A 22,908-nucleotide genomic window follows, 5' to 3' on the forward strand; every position below is an offset into this window, starting at 1 on the left:
TTTATGATAGATTGGGCCAGAAACCAGTTCTTACAAGAAATACCAATGACCCCTGTTTAGCAGTTTTTGTTATTGCTTCTGCACTTGTAAGTCTTCCATAGATTATAACTCACTAAATGCAATATCAAATGAATTTATTGTGAGACCTGTGTTATTTAGCTAATTTGTTCCTAGTAGACATGCTGTTGGTGTGATTATATTTTTGTTTCTATGGTTGCCTCTTTCATATTGCTTAACTTAGGTAGGTAAGACATTTATCTGTATTCTTATTTAGTGAAAAAAGTGCTATCTGTGCCAAGTGCCAGATGAGAGGTTAGATAGAACATTCAGTGCAGTCAGAAGGGGGAGTGATCATTTTCAGTAGGGTGACTAGGCAAAACTTAACCTAACTGAATTGGGTCCTGGAAAAGTTTTAATACAAATAGAGAGGAACTAGGGGTTATCAAAATAATCATTTTCAGATTTTGTTATTTTACTAATGCCTCTTCATCCTGAGCTTTGGAACTTCCCCCCTTTGACCTTTGAATAAATCTAAAATCTTCATTTCACCAGATATNAACTTAGGTAGGTAAGACATTTATCTGTATTCTTATTTAGTGAAAAAAGTGCTATCTGTGCCAAGTGCCAGATGAGAGGTTAGATAGAACATTCAGTGCAGTCAGAAGGGGGAGTGATCATTTTCAGTAGGGTGACTAGGCAAAACTTAACCTAACTGAATTGGGTCCTGGAAAAGTTTTAATACAAATAGAGAGGAAGTAGGGGTTATCAAAATAATCATTTTCAGATTTTGTTATTTTACTAATGCCTCTTCATCCTGAGCTTTGAAACTTCCCCCCTTTGACCTTTGAATAAATCTAAAATCTTCATTTCACCAGATATTTCTCCAGGGAGTTCAAAACCATCTTATTTCCCCTTTTTTTCTGACTCCTGTCTTCTCCATCATGCTTCTCTGTTTGTTAACTGTTTATTCTCACTGTTCAGCTCTCATCCTTGAACCTTATTTAAAGCATCATTGTATTAACGTAATGCTCTTTTTGCTGTCTTTTCTCTCCCATGTAATCTCCATCTTGTTAGGCTGGAGTTCCCCTGGGCTCTAACTGGTAATGGAGCTCCCAAGTTCTTCTCTTATCTCTTCACCACTATGTACTTGGCCTTTCTTCCCAAACCTAAAATTGTACATCATCTTGAATTTAATATGAACATTGCCACTTTTATAATATGTGGTTTTAAAATATTTTTGTTGTAACTTACATGCAATAAAGGGAAAGTGTAATGTATGTTTTTAAAAAATAATATAACAACTTTCATATATTAAATAATTTTTTGTAGCCTATGTATGTGTGCCAAAGAGAATAGAATGACTCCTATATTAGTAATGATAAGAAATTCTTGTTATCTTACGGCATAGCTCAAGTGCTACCTCCTTACTGAAGCCCCTTGGGTTCCCTACCCCCCCGCCCCAGTGTGTTTTTATTCTCTTTGGTCCTGCCATGCTCCCTTGGTAGTTGTTTACCTCTCTTTCCTATGAAACTGTATGTACACTTCCGTGGGACAGGAGCCAGAGTTATTTATTTACTAACCTTTCTTCTCATCTCTCATGAGAAGTGCCTTGCCCACAGAAAATATTTAATAAATGTTTCTCAAATTGAACTGAATTTGTGTTTGTCACTTTTTAAAGTAAGACAGCAGATTCTGGAATAAAAGTTGTTTCATTCAGTGTTGTTTCATTATAATCTTGATAATGGGAAAATATCAGTTACAGGGCCACTGGTCTGTGTGCAGTTTGCACTTTCTCCCAATATCTGCATGAGTTTTCTCCTTGTACTCTGTTTTCCTCCCACATCCCAAAGATGTGCACACTGCGCTCACCAGAGTGCCCACACTGTCGTGGTCTGCGTGAGTGTGAGGTGGGCCTGAGGGGCCCTGCGATGGAAGGGCGGCCTCTCCTCTCCAGGGCTGGTTCCCACCTTGCTCTGTGAGCTGCCGCCAGAGGCTCCAGCCACCATGACCCTGAACTGGAATAAGTGGGTTGGAAAAGAATTATCTTACTTGGTTTTCTTCATCTTTCTTAGATGTCTGTATAGCTCACATTTATTTCAATTTTAATATTAGAAGTGTTTTGGGGTCTTTACTTAGAAATGTGGTGATGTTTTTGTGACCAGAAATATACCACAGGAACTTAACTCTTATTTATATCAACTGGCCTATGATAACATTGGTTCCATTATTTGTCGTTTCGCTTAAAGTGGCAGTTTCCAAGAACTTATCAAGGACATTTAGTGACGGTACTGGTTTCCTGTTTTTATTCTATCAGTTTTCCTTAAAAGATACTAAGGAGTACCTAGTACTGTAGCACTCATTTATGTGATTTTTTTAAACTTTGGGTGAACCAGAGTGCCCTGCAACTTTCTTTGTTATTGTCTGGATTGTAAGGCAAACTTTCTCCCTTGTGACATCTGTTCTTGAGCTGGTTCAAGTACAAGAACTTTCCCAGGCAGCACTTTCTAGCACTTAATTCTTAACAGCAAGATTATGGAAGTTCCTGTATAATGTTCAGTGGTTCTTCTCATATCAGGAAATTATCTTTAGATGCATTATTTGGTCATGTATATTGCTTGCATTATATTTAATTATTTAAATAATTTAAATATAAATTGAGTTTCTTGCATTGAGTTTCTTTCCCCATTTTACAGACCAGAAAACTAAAGCTTAAGCATAAAGTTGCTCAAGTTCACACAGCTAACAAAATATTGCCTACTTTAAATTGAGGAGATATAGTTAGATGATCATCTGAAGTTCTGGTATTTTTAACATTTGAACATTTGTCTATAAAGTAAAATATTTGACAAAATGCTTTGGAGGGAGTGCTGTGTTTCTTTAAGACTCAAACCAGTTGCTTCTTTCATTTAGATCATTTGCTTGCTGTGTGCAAGAGGGCTCCTCATTAAACAGTATATGGATCACTTTTTTTAGCTTCACTAGGTTTTAATGCTTCTATTTTTTTTATCCTTAGCTCTGGATGGTAGTTACACAATTGTAAATACAACTGAGCTCTAAATTGCGTACCCACTTGCCCCAGGGCTCTGTATCCTCTGCCAAGCTTAGGGGAGCTAAGACTGTTGAACACACTGGCTCCACCTGCTGTCCGGATGAGGCAAACATCTTCCCACTGTATCTTCATTCAGAGTTGTTTGAAGTTTACTCTTTTGCACATTGCCATTTACACCCGTTCTTTCCTCTACTTTTTTTGAGGGAAAGCAATATTTTATTAATGTATATTTACTGCATAGTTATTGTACCCACATAAAAATAAAAACAGCACTAAATACTGTAAGGGAAAATAATCTCTTATTTATTTATATTAGGTATACAAGTATACCTAATATAAATAAATGTCATATACTGAAACACTAAAGTTCTAAATAAATAAATAAATAAATAAAATCTTTTATTTATTTATATGAGGTATACAAATATACCTCATATAAATAAATGTCAACATGCAATTACAAAATAAAAACTGTACTGAGAAAATAAGAAAGAACTCGACAAAACACCATTGTCAGAATAACAAAATATTGTTCTGAATTTCTATAATAGAATTATACTCATATAGAAGGACATTTTGCAACATTAACCATTGATGTATAAGAGTCATAACATATAATAGATATTCAAACACCATTACCTGTAAATTATAATAAAAGTAAATCAGACATTTTAGAAACCCATAAAAATCCAGCAGGTAAATAAGTAAATGGAATTATAAACAATATAACTTGTGGAATCTTAAAGACTTCTTCTTTCAGAACAAATGAAAAGACTTTTATTCCAGAAGGAATATATAACATGAGAATTAGAAAATACATTAAGAACCATTGAACTTTGAAATATTTAGTTCAGGTAAATACATAATATAATAAAGCCTAAGAATTGGGGAAGGCAACCCAAAAATCAGAATTATGATTTCACTCCTACAGTTAAGTAATAGCCAGAAAGAGCTCAATTTCCTCAGCGTGGGGCAGCCTCTCTGCAGTTCTGCAGTTTCAAAGTACATGTACTGCAGTGTGTGCGTTGAACATTTCTTAACGGAGGTTGGAGACAATATCGATATGGAACAGATTGCAAAATGAATTCAGAAAAATATAGTGCAACCAAAGGTCAATCACATATTAAACATAAAATTTTAAAATCTTAGTAAACAAAGGTCACTTTTCAATTCTTACTATATGCCTGCCACACATTGTTCTAAGCCTTCCAACATCACTAACACATTGAAATATTCCTGAGGTAAATGATCACAGTCTTTCTGATAAAAACAGTGGGCCTGGAGGGTTTGTGTGAAACACCAGTTCAAAAAGAAAGTAAATTTGAGAACCTACAGGGTCGCATCACTGATCCTTTATATTTATTTGGTGTAAGTTATAATGCTCTCTTTCATTTCTAATTTTATTTGTTTATGTCCTCTTTTTCTGATTCAGTCTAGCTAAAGTTTTGTTCATTTTGTTTATTTTTCCAAAAAAAATCTCTTAGTTTGAAGACATGAAATTGATATATGTCATTTATTTCTGATCTTCATTTCTTTTCTTCTCCTTTGGGCTCAGTTTGTTCTTTTTCTAGTTTTTTGAGGTGTAAAATTAGGTTGTCTATTTGAGATACTCCTTAATGTTGGCATTTATTGCTGTAAACTTTCCTCTTGAGCCGTATCCTCTAAGTTTTGGTATGTTGTGTTTTCATTTGCATTTGATTCAAGATATTTTTTAATTTACATTTTGATTTATTTGCGCTATTGGTTGTTCAGGTATTATGTTGTTTAACTTCCATACATGTATGAATTTTTAGTTTTCCTTCTGTTATTGATTTCTAATGTTATATCACACGGTTGGAAAAGATTCTGGGTTGGCCAAAAAGTCCATTTAGTTTTTTCTGTAAAATAAAAGACATTTTTCATTTTCACCAATAACTTTATTGATTTGGACATTTTGAGTATGTTGGTTATCTCCTGCTGTTGGTTTCTAGTGGGTAGGGACCAGGAATGTGGCTAACCATCTTCCAATGCATAAGACACCCCACAGCAAAGAATTATTTGGCCAGAATGTCCATAATACCAAGAGTTTTTGCAAACCACTTTGACACATTCAGTCAGTCACAGCCTCTTCTCCATAGACATCTTCTCCATACATGCACAAGCCCTTTTTTTACGTTTCAGTTGTGTTTTTATCTTACTTGGAATAATAAAGCATAATATGCTGAAAATATTGTGCACCTTTTTATGATCTTCAATATTAAAATGGCTGCACAAAAATTTACCAATTTTGATGTTTTAAAAAAATGCACACTAATATGATAGCTGTCACAATACACTCTAACATAATTGTTTCGACTGAAGTTAAAGACAACTGAGCACTGCTAGAGCCAGTGTACAGAAAAAACTAGATGAATTTTTTGGCTAACCTAATACTTTGTGTGATTTCAGTCTTCTTAAATTTGCTAAGAGTTGTCTTATGATCTGTTGTATGATCTATCCTGGAGAATGTTTCATACATGCTTGACAAGAATGTGTGTTCTGCTCCTCTTAGGTAAACTGTTTTGTATGTCTGTTAGGGTTACTTGGTCTCAAGTATAGTTGAAGTCCAGTTCTGAAGTCCAGAAGTCCTTTTCTGTACAGTAGTTCCCTCTCATTCGTGGTCTTGCTTTCCACAGTTTCAGAACTGCAGTCCAAAAATATTAATGGAAAGAAATTTCCAGAAATAAACAATTCATACATTTTAAGTTGAATGCTGTCTGAGTAACATGGTGAAAACTCTCACTCTCCTGCTCTGTGAATCATTCCTTCACTCAGCATATCTTCACTTTATGGGCTCCTCGCCCGTTAGTCACTCAGTAGCCGTTTCACTTACCAGATCGACTCTTGTGGTATTGCACTGCTTGTGTTCACGTGTTACCAGACAGGCACCAGCCAGGAGCCGGTCTGCCTCTGGCTAGCTGGTAGTGTGTGGATTCTTGACTTAGTGTAGGAAAGTTTTCACAACACAAATCCAGGTGATTTTGAGAATATGATTATTAAGGTTGGGGACAATGAAACCAAGGAAGGACTTAGACTTAGGGTAGAAAAAGTGACAGGAGAGAGCCTAGGTGAGGCTGCTTTGGCTCCTAGAAACATTATGTAGGAAAGGAGTGAGCCAAGGTGGGGCTGCTGTTAGCCCACTGGGAAGTCAGAGAAAATGGCGCCCTGGAGACAGGCTCAGGGGGTAAGCCACTGCCCACTGCCCCCCTGGCCACAAGTCTCCTTAAGACCCTTGGAATTTAGGAGGAAATAAAGAGTTCATGCCCAAGAAGGGGCATGGGTATGCTCTAGAGCAAGCTCTCCCTACGTCTTTGTTCTGAGAGCTTCTTATCTTTTTTCTGTGGGTGAAGATCTTAGGGGAGGGTTTCAGCAGAATATTTGTTAGATTTCCAGGTACATTTTTTAAAGACTTTATTTATTTAATTTTAGAGAAAGATGAGGAGGGAAGGAGAAAGAGAGGGAGAGAAACATCAATGTGCCAGAGAGATACATCAGTTGGTTGCCTCTTGCATGCTCCCAGCTGGGGACCTGGCCTGCAACCCAGGCCTGTGCCCTGACTGGGAATTGAACCAGCAACCTTTCAGTTCGCANGCTCTAGAGCAAGCTCTCCCTACGTCTTTGTTCTGAGAGCTTCTTATCTTTTTTCTGTGGGTGAAGATCTTAGGGGAGGGTTTCAGCAGAATATTTGTTAGATTTCCAGGTACATTTTTTAAAGACTTTATTTATTTAATTTTAGAGAAAGATGAGGAGGGAAGGAGAAAGAGAGGGAGAGAAACATCAATGTGCCAGAGAGATACATCAATTGGTTGCCTCTTGTATGCCCCCAGCTGGGGACCTGGCCTGCAACCCAGGCATGTGCCCTGAATGGGAATTGAACCAGCAGCCTTTCAGTTTGCAGGCTGGCACTCAATCCACTGAGTCACACGAGCCAGGGCTCTAGGTACATTTTTAATGTGGTGATGTGTCAGAAGGAGCATATAGTGGGGTTTGGGGAATATTTTTTGATCCACTATACTGTTTTACTTTTATCTTGAGTCTCTCTCTCTTGAGGCTTTTAATGTTTTTTTTTTTTAATTTGTTCCCCTGACTTCATCTGTCCTTGGGTTTAGCTGGCACGAATGACATGAATTGGGTCTTTGTTTTCTATCTCCCAGACCAGAGAGATTTAAGCTTTGTACTCTTTGGTTAGGGAGAACAGGTATAAACCATACGCCCTTCTCTCCCGGTTAGGGGAGAAAAGTTGTTGCGATTCACCAGCTGGCTGTAAGTTGCTCATGCTGTTTGACCGTGTTTAATTTTCTTGTCTCAGTCTCCCCATTCTACTTACCCAGGAATGTTCCCAGCTTCTTACTATTCTGCCTCATAAGCAAGCCTTATTTTACTTAATAATGGCCCCAAAGCACAAGAGTAGTGATGGTTAGCAATTTGGATATGCCAAAGAGTAGCTGTAAACTTTATCGTAGGTATATATGTATTTTAAAAAAACCATAGTATCCGTGGTTTGGGGAGGGAGGTGTCTTGGAACTTAAGGGAACCTACTGTATTGATTTTCTGTCTGGATGATCTATCTATTATAGAAAGTAGGGTGTTAAAAGTCCCCTACTATTATATTGTCTGTTTTTTCCTTCAGAACTGTATTTGCTTAATATGTTGAGTGCTTAATACATTGAGTGTGTATATGTTTACAATTATTATATTCTCTTGATGAATTAGCCTTTAATTATTAAATAGTGATTGTTGTCTTTTGTTAGAGTTTCTGGCTTAAAGTCTATTTTAAGTCTATTTTATCTGATACAAGAGTAGCTACTCTTGATCTCTTTTGGTTTTCACTTGCATGGCTTAGTAAGTCCATGTGTGTCCTTAAAGCTGAAGCGAACCTCTTGGAGAATCTAATCTAGTTACATTTAGAGATTTAATTATTTTTTTAAAGATTTTATTTATTTATCTTTAGAGGGGAAGGGAAGGAGAGAGGGAGAGAAACATCAATGTATGGTTGCCTTTCGTGTGTCCCCTGCTGGGAGTTGGCCTGCAGGGAACTGGCCTGCAACCCAGGCATGTGCCCTGACTGAGAATCGAACCGCGGTCGTCTGAGTCGCAGGCCCGCGCTCATCCACTGAGCTACACCAGCCAGGGCTTAGAGATTTAATTATTTTTTAAAAATTGTTTTCTTCATCCAGCCAATCATTTATTTATTCAGTATATTTTTAAAAATATTTTATTTATTTATTTTTAGAGATTGGGGAAGGGAGGGAGAAAGAGAGGGAGAGAAATATTGATGTGAGAGAGAAATATTGATTGGTTGCTTCTTGCACACTCCCAGACTGGGGACTGAACCCACAACCCAGGTATGTTCCTTGATTGGGGATCAAACTGGCGACCCTTTGGTTTGCAGGCTGGCTCTCAATCCACTGAGCCACACCAACCAGGGCCATTTAGAGTAATAATTAATAGGTTAGGATTTACTAATGCCTACTGAGGACTACTAATGCCTTTCTGGTTGTTTTGTAGTTCCCTTATACCTGTCTTCATCTCCTGATGCCTTGTGAATTGACGATTTTCTGTAGTGGTATGCTTTGATTCCCTCTCTTAATTTTTTGTGTATCTGCTGTAGGTTTTTGTTGCTTTGTGGTTACCTGTTGCTGACATATGACAGCCTCTTTTATGCTGATAACTGAACTTCCCATTCTAAAACTCTAGCCTTTTAGGTTTTTTTATCATTGTTTACCTATTTTTATTGTGTATTCATTAACAAATTGTTATAAGCTCTAGTTAGTTTTAATAATTTTTTCCTTTTACCTTTATACTAGAGTGATTAATACACTATCACATTACTGTATTAGAGTGTTCTGAATTTGACTGTATAGTTACCTTTACCAGTGTGTAGTATATTTTCATGTTCTTAAAGAGCATTCTTTCAAATTAGATTGAAGATCCTTATTTTTTATGTAAATGTTTATAGCTATAAAATCTCCCTTTAGCACTGTTTTTGTTGTATTCTGTCATTGTTGTTCTGTTGTGTATTCATTTGGAGTCCTCTCTATTTTCTGATTTTCCTTGTAATTTCTTCTTTGATCCATTGGTTGTTTTAAAAATATGTTGAAAAATTTTTTCATAAGTTTGAAAAATTTTTTTCATGAGTTTGTGAAAATTTCCAGTTTTCCTTCTGTTATTTATTTCTAACTTCATTTTGTTGTGGCTGGAGGAGATATTTTAGATGATATTTATCTTTTTAAGTCTCTTGAAACTTAATTTATAGCCTAACGTGTACACTGTCCTGGAAAACGTCCCATATGCACTTAAGAAGAATGTACCTGCTGTTGTAGGGTAGAGTGTTCTGTACGTGTCCATTAATTGCTATTGGTCTTGACCTCAGCTCTAATGTTGAAAAATCATTTATTTGGAATTTTGAATGTATTGTGCCACTTATTCTGCTCAGAATCAATTTATTAAATAGTTTAGCCATTTCTTTCCCCATTTTACTGTCTATTTGGGCTATTTTTTTCATTGTTTCTTTGCTATTCATGGTTGAGCTCTGTTTTGTAAAGACAAGAACAAAGATCAGATTAAGAGTCATTGCCTTTCATACTTTACTAGAATCAGAAACTAGAAACTAAAAAGATTACCATAGAAATGACATTTTAAAAAGAAATGCAAAATGCAAACCCCAGTTTATTGCTGTTTAATTTGGTAGACAAAGCTAACTCAATCCTGTGTTTTATCTTGTCATACCGTATCCAGGGACCACTCACTCTTTCACTGGAGTAGATGTAGGCTGCCTTCTCCAACTCATTTTCTGCTGTATCTTTGAGGGTTTTTTCTGCGATATTTTTTCTTTTTGCCTTTAGAATTTAGAAGTTTTTTTTAGTGGATGATCAAGTTGACAGTTCTTAGTTATCTTTGTCTGAAGGTATCTATTTTACTTGTATTCTTTTAAGAAATTTTAACACCTTGTAAATATCATTCCACTATCTTTCTGAGAAGTGATCTGTTTAATTTTTGTTGAGGGCCAAGTGTATATATCTTTATTTAAAGTAGTATTGATTAACATAATTATCTCCTTGTGTTTTTCTCCTACAGGGAATACAGTGAGTAACCTGATTATGATTATACCTCCAATTTTTGGTGCGATTCAAAGTGTTAGAGATGGACTGGAAAAGCGCTACATTGCTTCTTATTTAGCACTCACAGGTATGTATAACACTTCATCTGCAACATGATGTACAGGATTTGGGCTGTTTTTCTCACTCATTCCTAATATTGGTTCTCAGTTTTGTGTTATTGCACAGTTTGAACATGTTCCAAAACTTCTGAATTAAAGCTTCACAAATCTTCTATTTGTCTTGACCTCAGCTCCAATTTTGAAAAATCATTTACCTGAAATCAATTAAACACATTTTTTGAATCACAAACTATTTTAGGCATACAGAAAACACTAGAGGTAATGTTACAGATAACCATGTTTCTATTATTGACTTTTGTTGTATCTTAGCACTTTGCAATTATTTCAGATCTTTATCTTTTTTAAAGAAGCAAACTCTAGATAAAATTAGAGCTTCCTTTATTTTCCTACTTGATTTTATTCCCCTCATTCTCCCACCTCAACCTCCCAGAATGAACTTTTATACTGAATTTGATTACAATTTTCCCACATCTTTGTATTTATACTACATGTATATGTATTGTTAAGAGAATACATAGTATGGTTTGCATATTTTTAGACTTGTAAAGAACACTGTACTGTATCTAATCCTCTACAACTTCCATATATTCCTCTACTTCCTGTGGGGCAAGGGCTTAGTTACCTTTGTATCCTTATTATTTGGCAATTTTGTGGTCCTCAATAAATGTTGGATGGACAAGTGAACTTTATTAGAGCTCCAGATGGGAAAATCACTCTGTCGTGTTATTGCCTTATCATCATAAAGACAAAAATAGCAAAGAACATAGATTCTAGTTTGTTTCTTTTATATAACTTTGTAAATTAAACACAATTTTCTTTGTTTTAGCTCAAAGTAGATTTTGTTTACACATGAGCACTAAGGACTTCTAACTACCACAATGCTGTAAGCTATAGTGTATCATATCAGATTCTACTATACTAGATTAGTAATTGGATATGAGAGACTTTTTTAGTTTTATTATTTATTTTTTAAGAGAAGGGATGGGAGGGAGAAAGAGAAGGAGAGAAACATAAATGTGAGAAAGAGGCATTGATTGGTTGCCTGTCATATGTGCCCTGACCGGGGACTGAACCTGCAACCCAGGCATGTGCCCTGACTGGGAATTGAATCTGTGTCCTTTTGTTTTGCCAGAGGGTGCCCATCTAACTGAGCCAGGCTGATATGAGAGACTTTGATTTCTGGATCAGTTTGTCTATGCATGATGTTTTAAGAAAGTTACTTGAGTTTTGTTCAAGAGGAAGACTAGTCCACAAATTTAGCCCTTTGCCTTAAATCCTGGGGTGTGTTGAGGACGTTTATAAAATACCACAATCACAATCAGTAATAACAATAGTAATAAAAAGATCTGACAGGACTTCCGGCCAAGATGGAGGCATAGGTGGAGACATTGTGCCTCCTCAAACAACCAAGTTTAAAGACAACAAAGATTTAGTAACAAAAACGCAACCAAAACAGACAGAAAATTGAACTGTACGGAAATATGACAACAATGAACCATTCATCCAGACTGGTAAGAGGGGCAGAGTCAGCAGCTGGTGGACAGGGGTCCACAGGAAAAAGTGGCCAGACCAACCCAGGCACGCAGGTGGTGGTTGGCAGATCCCAGGCGTGGGGTGGCAACGGGCAGACCCAGTGAGGGTGCAAGGTGGCTGGCTGACTGCAGTCACACATTTACACTCAGGTAAACCAGGCAAAGGAGCTAGCAGTGAGACAGACTGCAAACCAGGGCCCCAGCAACGGGAATTAAAGCCTAAAAGCACCAATTAGAGAAAACTTTCGGGGGTCGAGGTGCCAGGAGAGGCTCCCAGGCTCACAAAGAGTTTTTTGGAGGACCTACAGGGTCCTGGAGGGTACACAAGCCCACACACCTGGGATCCAGCACCAGAAGGGCCCAATTTGCTTGCGGGAAGCAGCAAAGGGGACCGAAATTCGAGAGAGAATGGGACAAACACCATTGCCCCTCTCTGACCCCGCCCCCACATACAGTGTCACAACCCAGTGATCTGGGTTGCCCCGCCCTGGTGAACACCTAAGGCTCCCCCGTCATACGTAACAGGCATAAACAGACCAAAACATTATGGCTCAAGAAGAACTCAAAGCTCCAGAGCCAATACTTCTAAGCAACCAAGAGATAGCCAACCTGTCAGATGCACAGTTCAAAACACTGGTGATCAGGATGCTCACAGAAGTGGTTAATTTTAGTCCCAAATTAGATGAACGAATGAAGGCTAAACTAAGTGAAATGAAGGGAAATGCACAGGGAACCAATAGTGATGGAAGGAAACTGGGACTAAAATCAATCGAGTGGACCAGAAGGAAGAAAATATTCAACTAGAACAGAATGAAGAAACAATTCAGAAAAATGAGGAGAGGCTTAGGAACCTCCAGGACATCTTTAAACATTCCAACATCCGAATTATAGGGGTACCAGAGGGGAAGAGGAACAGCAACAAGTGGAAAACTTATTTAAGCAAATAATCAAGGAGAATTTCCCCTATCTGGCAAAGGAAATAGACTTCCAGGAAATCCAGGAAGCGCAGAGACTCCCAAAGAACTTGGACCCAAGGAGGAACACACCAAGGCACATCATAATTACATTACCCAAGATTAAAATGAAGGAGAGAATCTCAGAAGCAGCAAGAGATAAGGGGATAGTCACCTACAAAGGAGTTCCCATCAGACTGTCAGCTGATTTCTCAAAAGAGACCTTGCAGGGAAGAAGGGGCTAGAAAAAAGTATTCCAAGTCATGAAATCCAAGATTGCTCTATCCAGCAAAGCTTTCATTTAGAATGGAAGGACAGATAAAGTGCTTCTCAGATAAGGTCAAGTTCAAGGAGTTCATCATCACCAAGCCCTTATTTTATGAAATGTTAAAGGGACTTATCTAAGAAAAAGAAGATAAAAACTATGAACAGTAAAAGGACAGTAAACTCACAGTTATTAACAGCCACACCTAAAACAAAAGCAAACTAAGAGGACAGCTAGATCAGGAGCAGAACCATAGAAATGATCACATGGAGGGTTAGCGACAGAGGAGTGGGAGGAGGAGAAGGGGGGAGAAGGTACAGAGAATAAGTAGCGTAGATGGCAATTAGAAAATAGGGGGGAGGGCAAGAATAGTATGGAAAATATAGAATCTAAAGAACTTGTGACACATGGACATAAACTAAAGGGGAATGGAGGTGAAGAGTTGTGCAGGTGAAGGAATGAAGGGGGAAATGGGACAACTGTAATGGCATAATCAATAAAATATATTTAAAAAAATAAAAATAAAAATAAAATATATGTAGACCCTGGGGGTGGGGGCAGGGAAGAGCTGATGGATTTCCAGGTTGTCATAGGATATTGGTGGCCTCCTAAGTTAGAATTGGTTCCCTCATTTTCTCTGAAAATCATACAGATTAAGAAATCATGTAATTTTTTAAAAGAAGAAATAATGTAAATTAAACCATACTTAACCCACACTTCCAGCTTTCCTAAGAGAAAAAGAAGGCTATGAACTTCAAAATGTTTTTTAATAAGAAATAAACACCACATTTTAACAGAACTGTATTTGATGTTTTAGACTTAGGGAGGTTTGAAAACTACATGGAAAAGAGAGGGGAGTTTTGAGGGCCTAAATCTGACAAAAACACCAATAGAAAGGTAAAGCTTCACAATAGATACAAATTTTCTGAAAGCAGTCTAAGACCTAGTAGATCACAGTACTGGCTAGAGGCAAGAGTCTTGAAAGTATATGAGACCTATGGTGACAATTTGAGAAATATATTACTTCTGGGAAGGAGATAAATAGAAAAGGGGAGTAATCCTTTGGAGATGGTTTAGTAAAGGGAAAGAAGGAAGTCAGTGGGAGGAATTAAGATCCTACTGAAACAAAAGATCTGCAAAACATATCAGACCCTTCCCCTACGCACGTCATGAACCAGTAAATAAATATATATGATAAAGGATACTGAACTTCAGTGTTCTGACAGAAGGGGGCAGTCTTGAACTACAGGTTTTTTAAAGCCACCCCAAACCTTTATTCTTTCCACAAAATAGACCCCAATAAAGCAGTCTACATACATACAAATTTTTTTTTAAAGAGAGAGAAAATGAGAATCAAAACCTTTTGACTCATGGACATTCTTCCTCCACAACTAATCATAAAGCAAAAAGAAACTGTATTACAGTACCTCTGAATTAAGTAGCCTCAAACAAAGAAACAAATAAAAAATTTAGAAACTGATATCACATATATCATCCCCCTCTCCCAAATAAATAAAATTAGAATTGATTAAACTTGTTTGGAATATAAAATTCTTGGCTTGCATTAAAAATGCTGTTCCATGGGTACCTTTCTTTGTACGTTGCCAGTGAGGTCCACAGGGAGCCTAATCTTCCTGCCCTTTGAAGTAATCTGATCTTTTCCCCAGAGCTTTGAGGACTTTTCACTTTTAAAGTGTAGTAGTTTTATTAGGCTGCGTTTTAGAGTTGACCATCGCAAGTCAGTTTTATAAGGCAGAAGTGGACCTTTCAATATGTAGATTCTGGTCTGTTTTCATTTTCAGAAAGTCTTCTAGAATTAGTTTTAAGTACAAGTTCTGTTTCATTGTTTTGCTTCTTCAGAGACTCAGTTATATACGTATTAGATCTTTGCTTATCTTCCATTTCAATCCCTTTCTCTCTGACCCTTTTTATTTCTTTATCTCATTTGGATTCTCTTGTTTGTTTTTCTGCCTTTCTTAAATAGCCCTTATTAAATATTCAATATATTTAATGCATTTCTTAGTTTTTCAGAAAGAGACATAGAAAGAGTGAACCACAAAATAATGAAATTAGTTACTCTAGGGGTTGTATAGAGAGGATAGAGGAGGGAGTGACACTTCTCTGTATATACCTTTGTATTATTTTTATTTTGGAAATATGTTATGATTTTACATTTTCAAAAATATAATTAGAACAACCAGAATAGGAGTAGGGGAAATTAAGGGAGGGATCCTATCAGGGATCCCTATCAGGTGTGCCTACACCTGATAAAGGACTGTTATCCCAAATATGCACAAAACTCGTATATAAAATATAAATGTAAAAGTCAACAATAATCAAACAAACAACCTGTGTAACAAACACTTCACCAAGGAAGATATATGAATAACATAATATGAAAAGATTCTCCACATCAACTGTCATCAGGGAAATGCAAATTAAAGTAACAACGAGATTCTACTACATATCTATTAGAATTGCCAAAATCAAGAACACTGAAAACACCAACACAGGTGAGGATGTGGAGTAACAGGAACTCTCATTCACTGCTGGTGGGAATGCAAAATGGTATGAACACTTTGACAGTTTCTGAAAAAACTAAACTTATAGTCACCATATGATTCAGCAAGCATGCCCTTTGGTATTTACCCAAAAGAATTGAAAACTTATGTGCACACAAAAACCTTCACACATGTTTTAGCAGCTTTATTCATAATTGTCAAAACCTGGAAGCGACCAAGATATCCTTCAGTAGGTGAAAGTGTAAATAAACTGGTACTTCCAGATGATGGAATGTTACTCAGCACCAAAAAGAAGTGAGCTATCAAGCCATGAAAAAAAACAAGGAAAGACCTTAAAGGCATATTACTAAGTGAAAGAAGACACTCTGAAAAGGCTACATTCTGTATGATTCCAACTCTATGACATTCTAGAAAAGGCAAAACTATGCAGAGAGTGAAAAGATAAGTGCTTGCCAGGAGTTAGTGGGGAGGGAAAGATAAATAGCAGATTTTTTGGACAATGAAACTATTATTAATGATTCTATAATGGTAGGTACATGTCATTATGCATTTGTCCAGACTTACAGAATGTGCAACACCATGAGTGAACCATAATGCAAACTGTGAACTTCAGATGCCAATGATGTATTAATATAGGTTCATCAATTGTAACAAATGTACCACTGTGGTGGGGGGTGTTGGTGATAGGGGAGGCTATGCATGTGGGGGGTGCAAGGATTATGAGGAAAATATGTGTATCTTTTCCTCGGTTTTGCTATGAACTTAAAAACTGCTCTAAAAATATAAAATATTGATAAAAATACTGTATTGTTTATCAAATGGAAAATATAACCACATGGGAGAAAGTGAAAGTATTAATTCAGTTAACTTTGGAATAATAGTCTCATTACTTATCTTCAGTTTGAATACAAAAGAAAATTCAGTGAAATCTTGAACTTTACTTTTCTAACTTTATTTACTGTACAGTTATTGTTGGTGGTATGAGTATAGTAATCCTGAAGTTATTTTTGTATTCACTTTAGGATTAAACAAGTGAGGAAATGTAACTGACACTGTTGAAGGCCATTTCTCATGGAAGAAAGGAGATAAATTTGGTTGGAGGAAGGCCAGGAAGAACTTTATGGTATTAAATTGGAATTAATGGTATCAGCATGATTTAAAAAAAGAGATTTCACATATTCTGTATTCTGAAAGGACCTAGAAGCAATGAGGCTTAAGTAGCATTGAACACTTCTAGTTGTCCAGGCCTTGGTTTCTAAACGTTTTTCCTCACTAAAAGGAATCAGGTTTTCTTGGAGAAATGGTTGATTCTTGGACTGAGGCAGGGAAAATACAAGATGAGCCTGGAACATTTTGTCATGCCAGAAAGTACGTAAGTGCTCATAAAATGAGGGGGTTGTGTTAAAATGACATAGAAGGCAGTTTGGCAAAACTGGGATAATTTGAGTTTCCAAATGAAAATGACAGTATCAAGTTATAACACATGGTATAAAAAATTCACAATTTCATATTAACTGTCAACAAATAAATAGTGTGAGAAGGAAAAGCATTTTTTAAAGAGCAGAATTACCAACTACAAATATAAACAAAATGATGGGGTTTTTAAAAAAGAAAAATAACCATTTTGGATTACCATCGTAGTAATTGATTCAGGTAAGAGTCATCACTGAATGTTAAAAATTTTGGGTGAAAGTATGTAAATTGATAATTACATGATAATTACACATCCTGAAAGTATCTCCTGACAGATTACTCATCAATTACAAATGAAAAAATAGTAGCACTGCAGAAATCTGGCCAATACCACTTTATTCAAGTAATTAAATCGAACATTATTAATAATGGTATAATCTAACTGGTTCCTCCTGGAGCGAGGCACTGAAAAGGAAGCATCATTGGTACAGTATTACTACTGAAAGTGCATAACATGAATCAGATGATGAGAAGAATATCAGAGAGACCCAAATTGAGGGCACTACGAAACAAGTGGCCTGTTTGTATATAAAATAATAATATTGCATTAATGATAAATTTCCTAAATTTTAGGATTTCCCGGATCTATATGCTTTTACAGTCATACACCATGTAATGTTTTAGTTAGCACAGGCCACATGTGTGATGATGGTCCCATAAGATTATAATGGAGTTGATCATTGTACTGTGATTATATAAGAGAATGTCCCTGCTTAGGAGACACATGCTAACATATTTAGGGGTAAAAGGTCATAGTCCCTTCAACTTGTTCTCAAATGGTTCAATTTGAGGAATGAGGGAGAATTAGGGAAATTAAGAGTTAAAAACTTCTTAAATATTTTTTCCCACCTATGTCCCATAGCAATTGCCAGTTCTCCCAGTAAGCATGGTTTCCGTTTAATTCACCATCCCAGTTATAACTGCTTTGAAACCACCTAATCCCTTTGTCTATCTTTCTCTTCTTCGTTTATTTTTCTACTGTATTATATCCCAAGTGTACACACTTTATAAAAGGAAGAGATCCTTATAACAGATCAACAGAAGAATCAAAGATATCTTCTCTGATTATTTTTCTAATAGGTCTCAGTAAAGTTTTCTATTAACTTGAAGAAGGAATAAGAACCTAGTACTCGTTTTAAGTAAACATTTTTTAAAAGATTTTATTTATTTTTAGGCAGAAGAGAAGGCAAGGAAGTAAGAGAGGGAGAGAAACATCAATAAGTAGTTGCCTCTCACACGACCCTGACTGGGGACTGACCTGCAACCCAGGCATGTGCCCTGACTGGGAATCCAACCAGCAACCTTTTGTTTCACAAGCTGGTGCTCAATCCACTGAGCCACACCAGCCAGGGCTAAGTAAACATTTTAAAACCAAAATTACTCTTGCTTATATAGAGAGAGATGATGAAGAATTCAAATGAGCTTACTATACCTTGATCTATAATAAAACTGAGACAATAAATTGAAAGTATAGGCAAGTTATTTGGAGCTAAATTCTGTCTGCCTAATTATGATAATTAAAGAACAAAAATTCAATCAAATTTAGAGATCTTATTGGCATTATTAAACAATTCATGAATCAGGCAGCACCCCGTCTAATAAATACAAAGTTGTTCTGAGGAGCTGCACAAAATGAAGGCTTTTATAGGCAAAAATGGTCATGGGAGGACAAGAAAATTAAAAGAGTGTATTACCTCAGGCGTCACCTTCCCAAAGGGGAAGGCAGAGGGTGTCTTATGAGGCAGATTACCTCAGTAGCGCTGACCAGGGAATTCAAGACTGATAGGTTTAAAATTCCACTCCTAGGAGAGGCTGAAGTTGCATTTAGGTTAGGTATTAAATCTTGATGGGGCTTTACTTTAGCACAAGTGACTCCATTTTGGGTCTTCATGTTGTTTCTTTTTAAGATTACTTAGTGTTTGACTTTAGGACTCTGAATTTTGCAAGTTTCATATGATACTGGCTTAGTCCTTAATTTTTATGAGGCCATAAAATTTGCTATTACCATTGTTGGGGTTTGAAGAGACAACAGTAGTTATCATTCATAGAACATTTATTATATACCAGGCTCTGTAGAAAGTACATTAATTTATATTAACTCTTCATAACCTATGAGGAACTCTTCAATCTCACTTTATAAGTACAGTATTTGAGAAGTACCTTGACCAAGACTACACAGCTAGTGAATGGTGAAGACATACCTTGAACCCGGATCTATATGCTTTTACAGTCATACACCATGTAATGTTTTAGTTAGCACAGGCCACATGTGTGATGATGGTCCCATAAGATTATAATGGAGTTGAAAAATTTCTATCATCTAGACCTAATGCCATTGTGACCGTCGTAAAGGAGCATAAAGCATTGCCACATGTCTGTGTCGGTGCTGGTATAAACTGACCTACTGTGCAGCCAGTTGTAAATACAGTACACACAACTGTCTTACTTGATATTAAATGACTATGTTGCTGACTTATGTATTTATTATACTTTATGGTTATTTTAAAAGATTTACTTATTTTTTCAGAGAGGGGGAGGGAGGGAGAAAGGGGGAGAAACATCAATGTGTAACCAAGAGAAACATCAATCAGCTGCCTCCCACATGCCCCCAACCAGGCATGTGCCCTGGCCTGCAACCCAGGCATGTGCCTTGACCGGGAACCGACAGGCAACCTTTTGCTTTGCAGAATGACACCCAACCCAGTGAGCCATGTCAGTCAGGGCTATAGCTTTATGGGTATTTTACAGTGTACTCTTTCAAAAAAAAAGTTTGCTGTCAAACAGTATGCTAGGTTACACTGGCAGCCACCTCATCTTGTGTTTACTGAGTCTCTTGATTGCATCATTTTCTCTTGTGATTGACTTAATCTCATCCTGTATTGTTACTATTAATGACTACAGCAAGTGATTAACCTGGAAACAAAATTAACAGTGATCGAGGACTATGAAGATGGAAACTCAGTGATGGTTATTGCTGGCTAGTCAGGCATGTCCCATTCCACAATAACTACAGTTTTAAGAATAGAGTGACAGAAACTGGCAAAGGATCTGCTTTATTGAAGGAACGAGACTAACAAAAGTTTGAGAAGTGCCTACATCAGACCTAGAGAAAGCTCTAATAGACCAGATTGGAGAGCAAATATAGAAGTACATCCTCCTCAGCACCATGGCATTCACGGCCACAGTAAAACATTTGTTAGTGATGATGACAGAAAAGGCTGGACCAGACTATGATGTTGAATTTACTGCTAGCTTTGGGGTTTAAATGATTCAAGAATCATTATTCATTATATAATGTGAAAGTAAGTGGTGAGTCTGCAAGTGCTGATACAAAGGGAGCTGAAGAATTTTTAGAAACTCAAGATAAGCTGATCGTGGAGGAAAATTACTTGCCAGAGCAAATATTCCATATGGATGAAAACCTCCCTATTCTGGAAACAGATGCCTGAAAGGACTTTCGTCTACAAGGAGGCCAAGTCAATGCCAGGTTTCAAGGCTTTTAAACTGGATGATAATCTTGGTTGGAGGCAATGTTGCAGAATACAAATTGAAACTGCTTATAGTCCGGCACAGTGAAAATGTCAAGGCCTCAAGCGTGTCAGTAAGTACACACTGCCATTGTACTACAGAGGCAATGGTGAGTCATGGACGATCCAGCTCCTTTTCCAAGATGCCCTCCTGATTTGCTCTGCCAGGGAAATGGGGAAGAAGTACTGTTTGGAGAATAACATAACTCAAGATTTTGCTTGCTATTGATAATGCTCTTAACATTCTCCTTCTACTGGTGATCTTTAACCCAATATCCAAGTGGCTTTTCTCCTTCCAAACATCACTTCTTTGATCCAACCAGTGGATAAAGGAGTTATAGCAGCCTTTAATGCCTGCTGTCTGAGGCAGACCTTTGCCCTGGCTATTGCTGCAACTGAGGAAGACACTGATGCAGTTTTGGAAGGATTACATTTCTGACTGAAGTAGTGACCACTTGGGCTAGGATTGATGTTACCAAGGAAGATATGAATGGCATGTAGAAGAAGACATTCAGGAGGTTTGTTCATGACCTCAGAGGATTTTCCAAGGGTAAGAAGGTTGCAAAAATCGACAAGCTGTGGCTGAGATAGCTAACAACTTAAACATGATTGTGGATGGGGATGACATCCAGGAGCTTCTACAGGTGGTTCCTGAGGAATTGACTAATGAGAAGTTGTTGGAACTGAAATAGGAACACATAGTTAGAGAAGAGGAAATAAAAGAAACCACAGTAGGAAAAGAACACTCAAGAAAGTTCACAGTGAAGGGTTTAGCAGAACCTTTTGCAGTTCTCAACAAGCTCCTTAAGAAGTTTGAAAACTTGAACTTCAAAAGTTTTTCACTTTTAGAGAGAAATGTTCATAGCACATTATCTGTTTACAAGCAAATCTATGATGAAAAAAAGAAACAAACCAAGCAAACCGCCAGGAGAACCTCAGACAGATTCTTTAGTAGGTTTTCCAGAAGAAGGCATTGTTGTCATAGGAGATGACAGCTCTGTGTTTGTTATTGCCCCTGAAGACCTTCCAGAGGGACCAGATGTGAAGGTGGAATAAAGTGATATTAATGATACTGATACTGTGTAGGTATAGGCTAATGTGTTGTTTGTGTGTCTTAGTTTTTAACAGAAAAATTTTAAAAACAAGAGTAAAAATTTTAAAAATAGAAAAAGCTTACAAAATAAAGATGTAAAAAAAGAAAATGGCCCTGACTGGTATAGCTCAGTGGATTGAGTATGGACTGAGAACCAAAGGATTGCCAGTTCGATTCCTAGTCAGGGCACATGCCTCGGTTGTGGGCCAGGGCCCCAGTAGGGGGCACTGGAGAGGCAACCACACTGATATTTCTCTCCCTTTCTCCTTCTCTTCCCCTCTATCTAAAAATGAATAAATAAAATATTTTTTAAAGAAAGAAAGAAAATATTTTTGTACAGCTATATAGTGTGTGTGCTTTAAGCTAAATGTTACTACAAGAGTTGAAAGTTTAAAAAAATTAAAAAGTTTATATAGTAAAAAGTTACAGGAAACCAAAGTTAATTTATTGTTGAAGAAAGAAAATATTTTTTATAAATTTAGTGTGACCAAAGTGCGCAGTGTTTATAAAGCCTACAGGAGTGTGTAGTAATGCCCAGGCCTTCACACTCACTCACCACTCGATCACTGCCTCACCTAGAGCAACTTCCGGTCCTATAAGCTCCTTAAATGGTAAGTGCCCTAAACAGGTGTACCATATAAAAAAACCTTTTATACTGTATTTTTACTGTATCTTTTCTATGTTTAGATATGTTTAGTTACACAAATACCATTCTGCTAAGATTGCATACAGTATTCAGTACAGTAACAACATGTACAAGTTTATAGCCTAGGAGTAATAAGCTATACCACATAGCCCAGGTATGTAGCAGGCTCTACCGTACAGGTTTGTGTAAGTGCACTCTGTGGTGTTTGCACAAGGACAAAATTGCATAACAACACATTTCTCAGAACATATCCCCATCATTAGGTGGCACATGGCTGAAATCATTGAGCTTTAAGCTAGTAATTTAAAACTGCATTATCTAAAATAGAACCAAGCCAGAAGAAATCTGTTCCATGAGATTTAATTTTTCTCTTTACTCCGCAAATCACAAATTACGGTTTATCTTATTCCTTTCAAACAACTAGAACAGGAACAGAACCACAGAAATGGAGATCACATGGAGGGTTAGCAACAGGGGATTGGGAGGGGGAGAGACAGGGAAAAGGTACAGAGAATAAGTATCATAGATGGTAGGTAGAAAATAGACAGGGGGAGGGCAAGAATAGTATGTGAAATGTAGAAGCTAAAGAACTTATGACCCATGGACATGAACTAAAGTGGGGGAATGTGGGTGGGAGGGGGAGTGCAGGG

The 22,908-nt window shown here is 37.0% G+C and overlaps 1 protein-coding gene and 1 long non-coding RNA gene across 3 annotated transcripts in view; one reads left to right on the forward strand and one right to left on the reverse strand.

Moving 5' to 3' along the window:
- The window catches only part of ACER3 (alkaline ceramidase 3), a 112,938-nt gene that overhangs the window by 27,164 nt on the left and 62,866 nt on the right, over positions 1 to 22,908 (forward strand). Inside the window, exons 1-2 of one of the 2 annotated variants that reach the window (XM_037038439.1) lie at positions 9,940 to 9,974; positions 10,145 to 10,255. In XM_037038439.1, coding sequence (XP_036894334.1) covers positions 10,168 to 10,255 — 88 coding nt within the window. In that variant the 5' untranslated portion in view covers positions 9,940 to 9,974; positions 10,145 to 10,167. Of the gene's footprint in view, positions 1 to 9,939; positions 9,975 to 10,144; positions 10,256 to 22,908 lie in introns of those variants that run through there. The other variant, XM_037038438.1, reaches the window with a different exon arrangement.
- On the reverse strand, positions 1,599 to 22,656 carry LOC118981644 (uncharacterized). The gene is made up of 3 exons (XR_005065382.1): positions 22,101 to 22,656; positions 8,719 to 8,721; positions 1,599 to 1,608 (listed from the first exon to the last, which is right to left on the reverse strand). It is a non-coding gene; the product is annotated as an uncharacterized LOC118981644 (long non-coding RNA).

Source organism: Sturnira hondurensis, unplaced genomic scaffold, assembly GCF_014824575.4.
Source record: "Sturnira hondurensis isolate 20B ecotype Veracruz unplaced genomic scaffold, ASM1482457v3 Scaffold0024385, whole genome shotgun sequence".
Lineage (NCBI taxonomy): Eukaryota > Metazoa > Chordata > Mammalia > Chiroptera > Phyllostomidae > Sturnira > Sturnira hondurensis.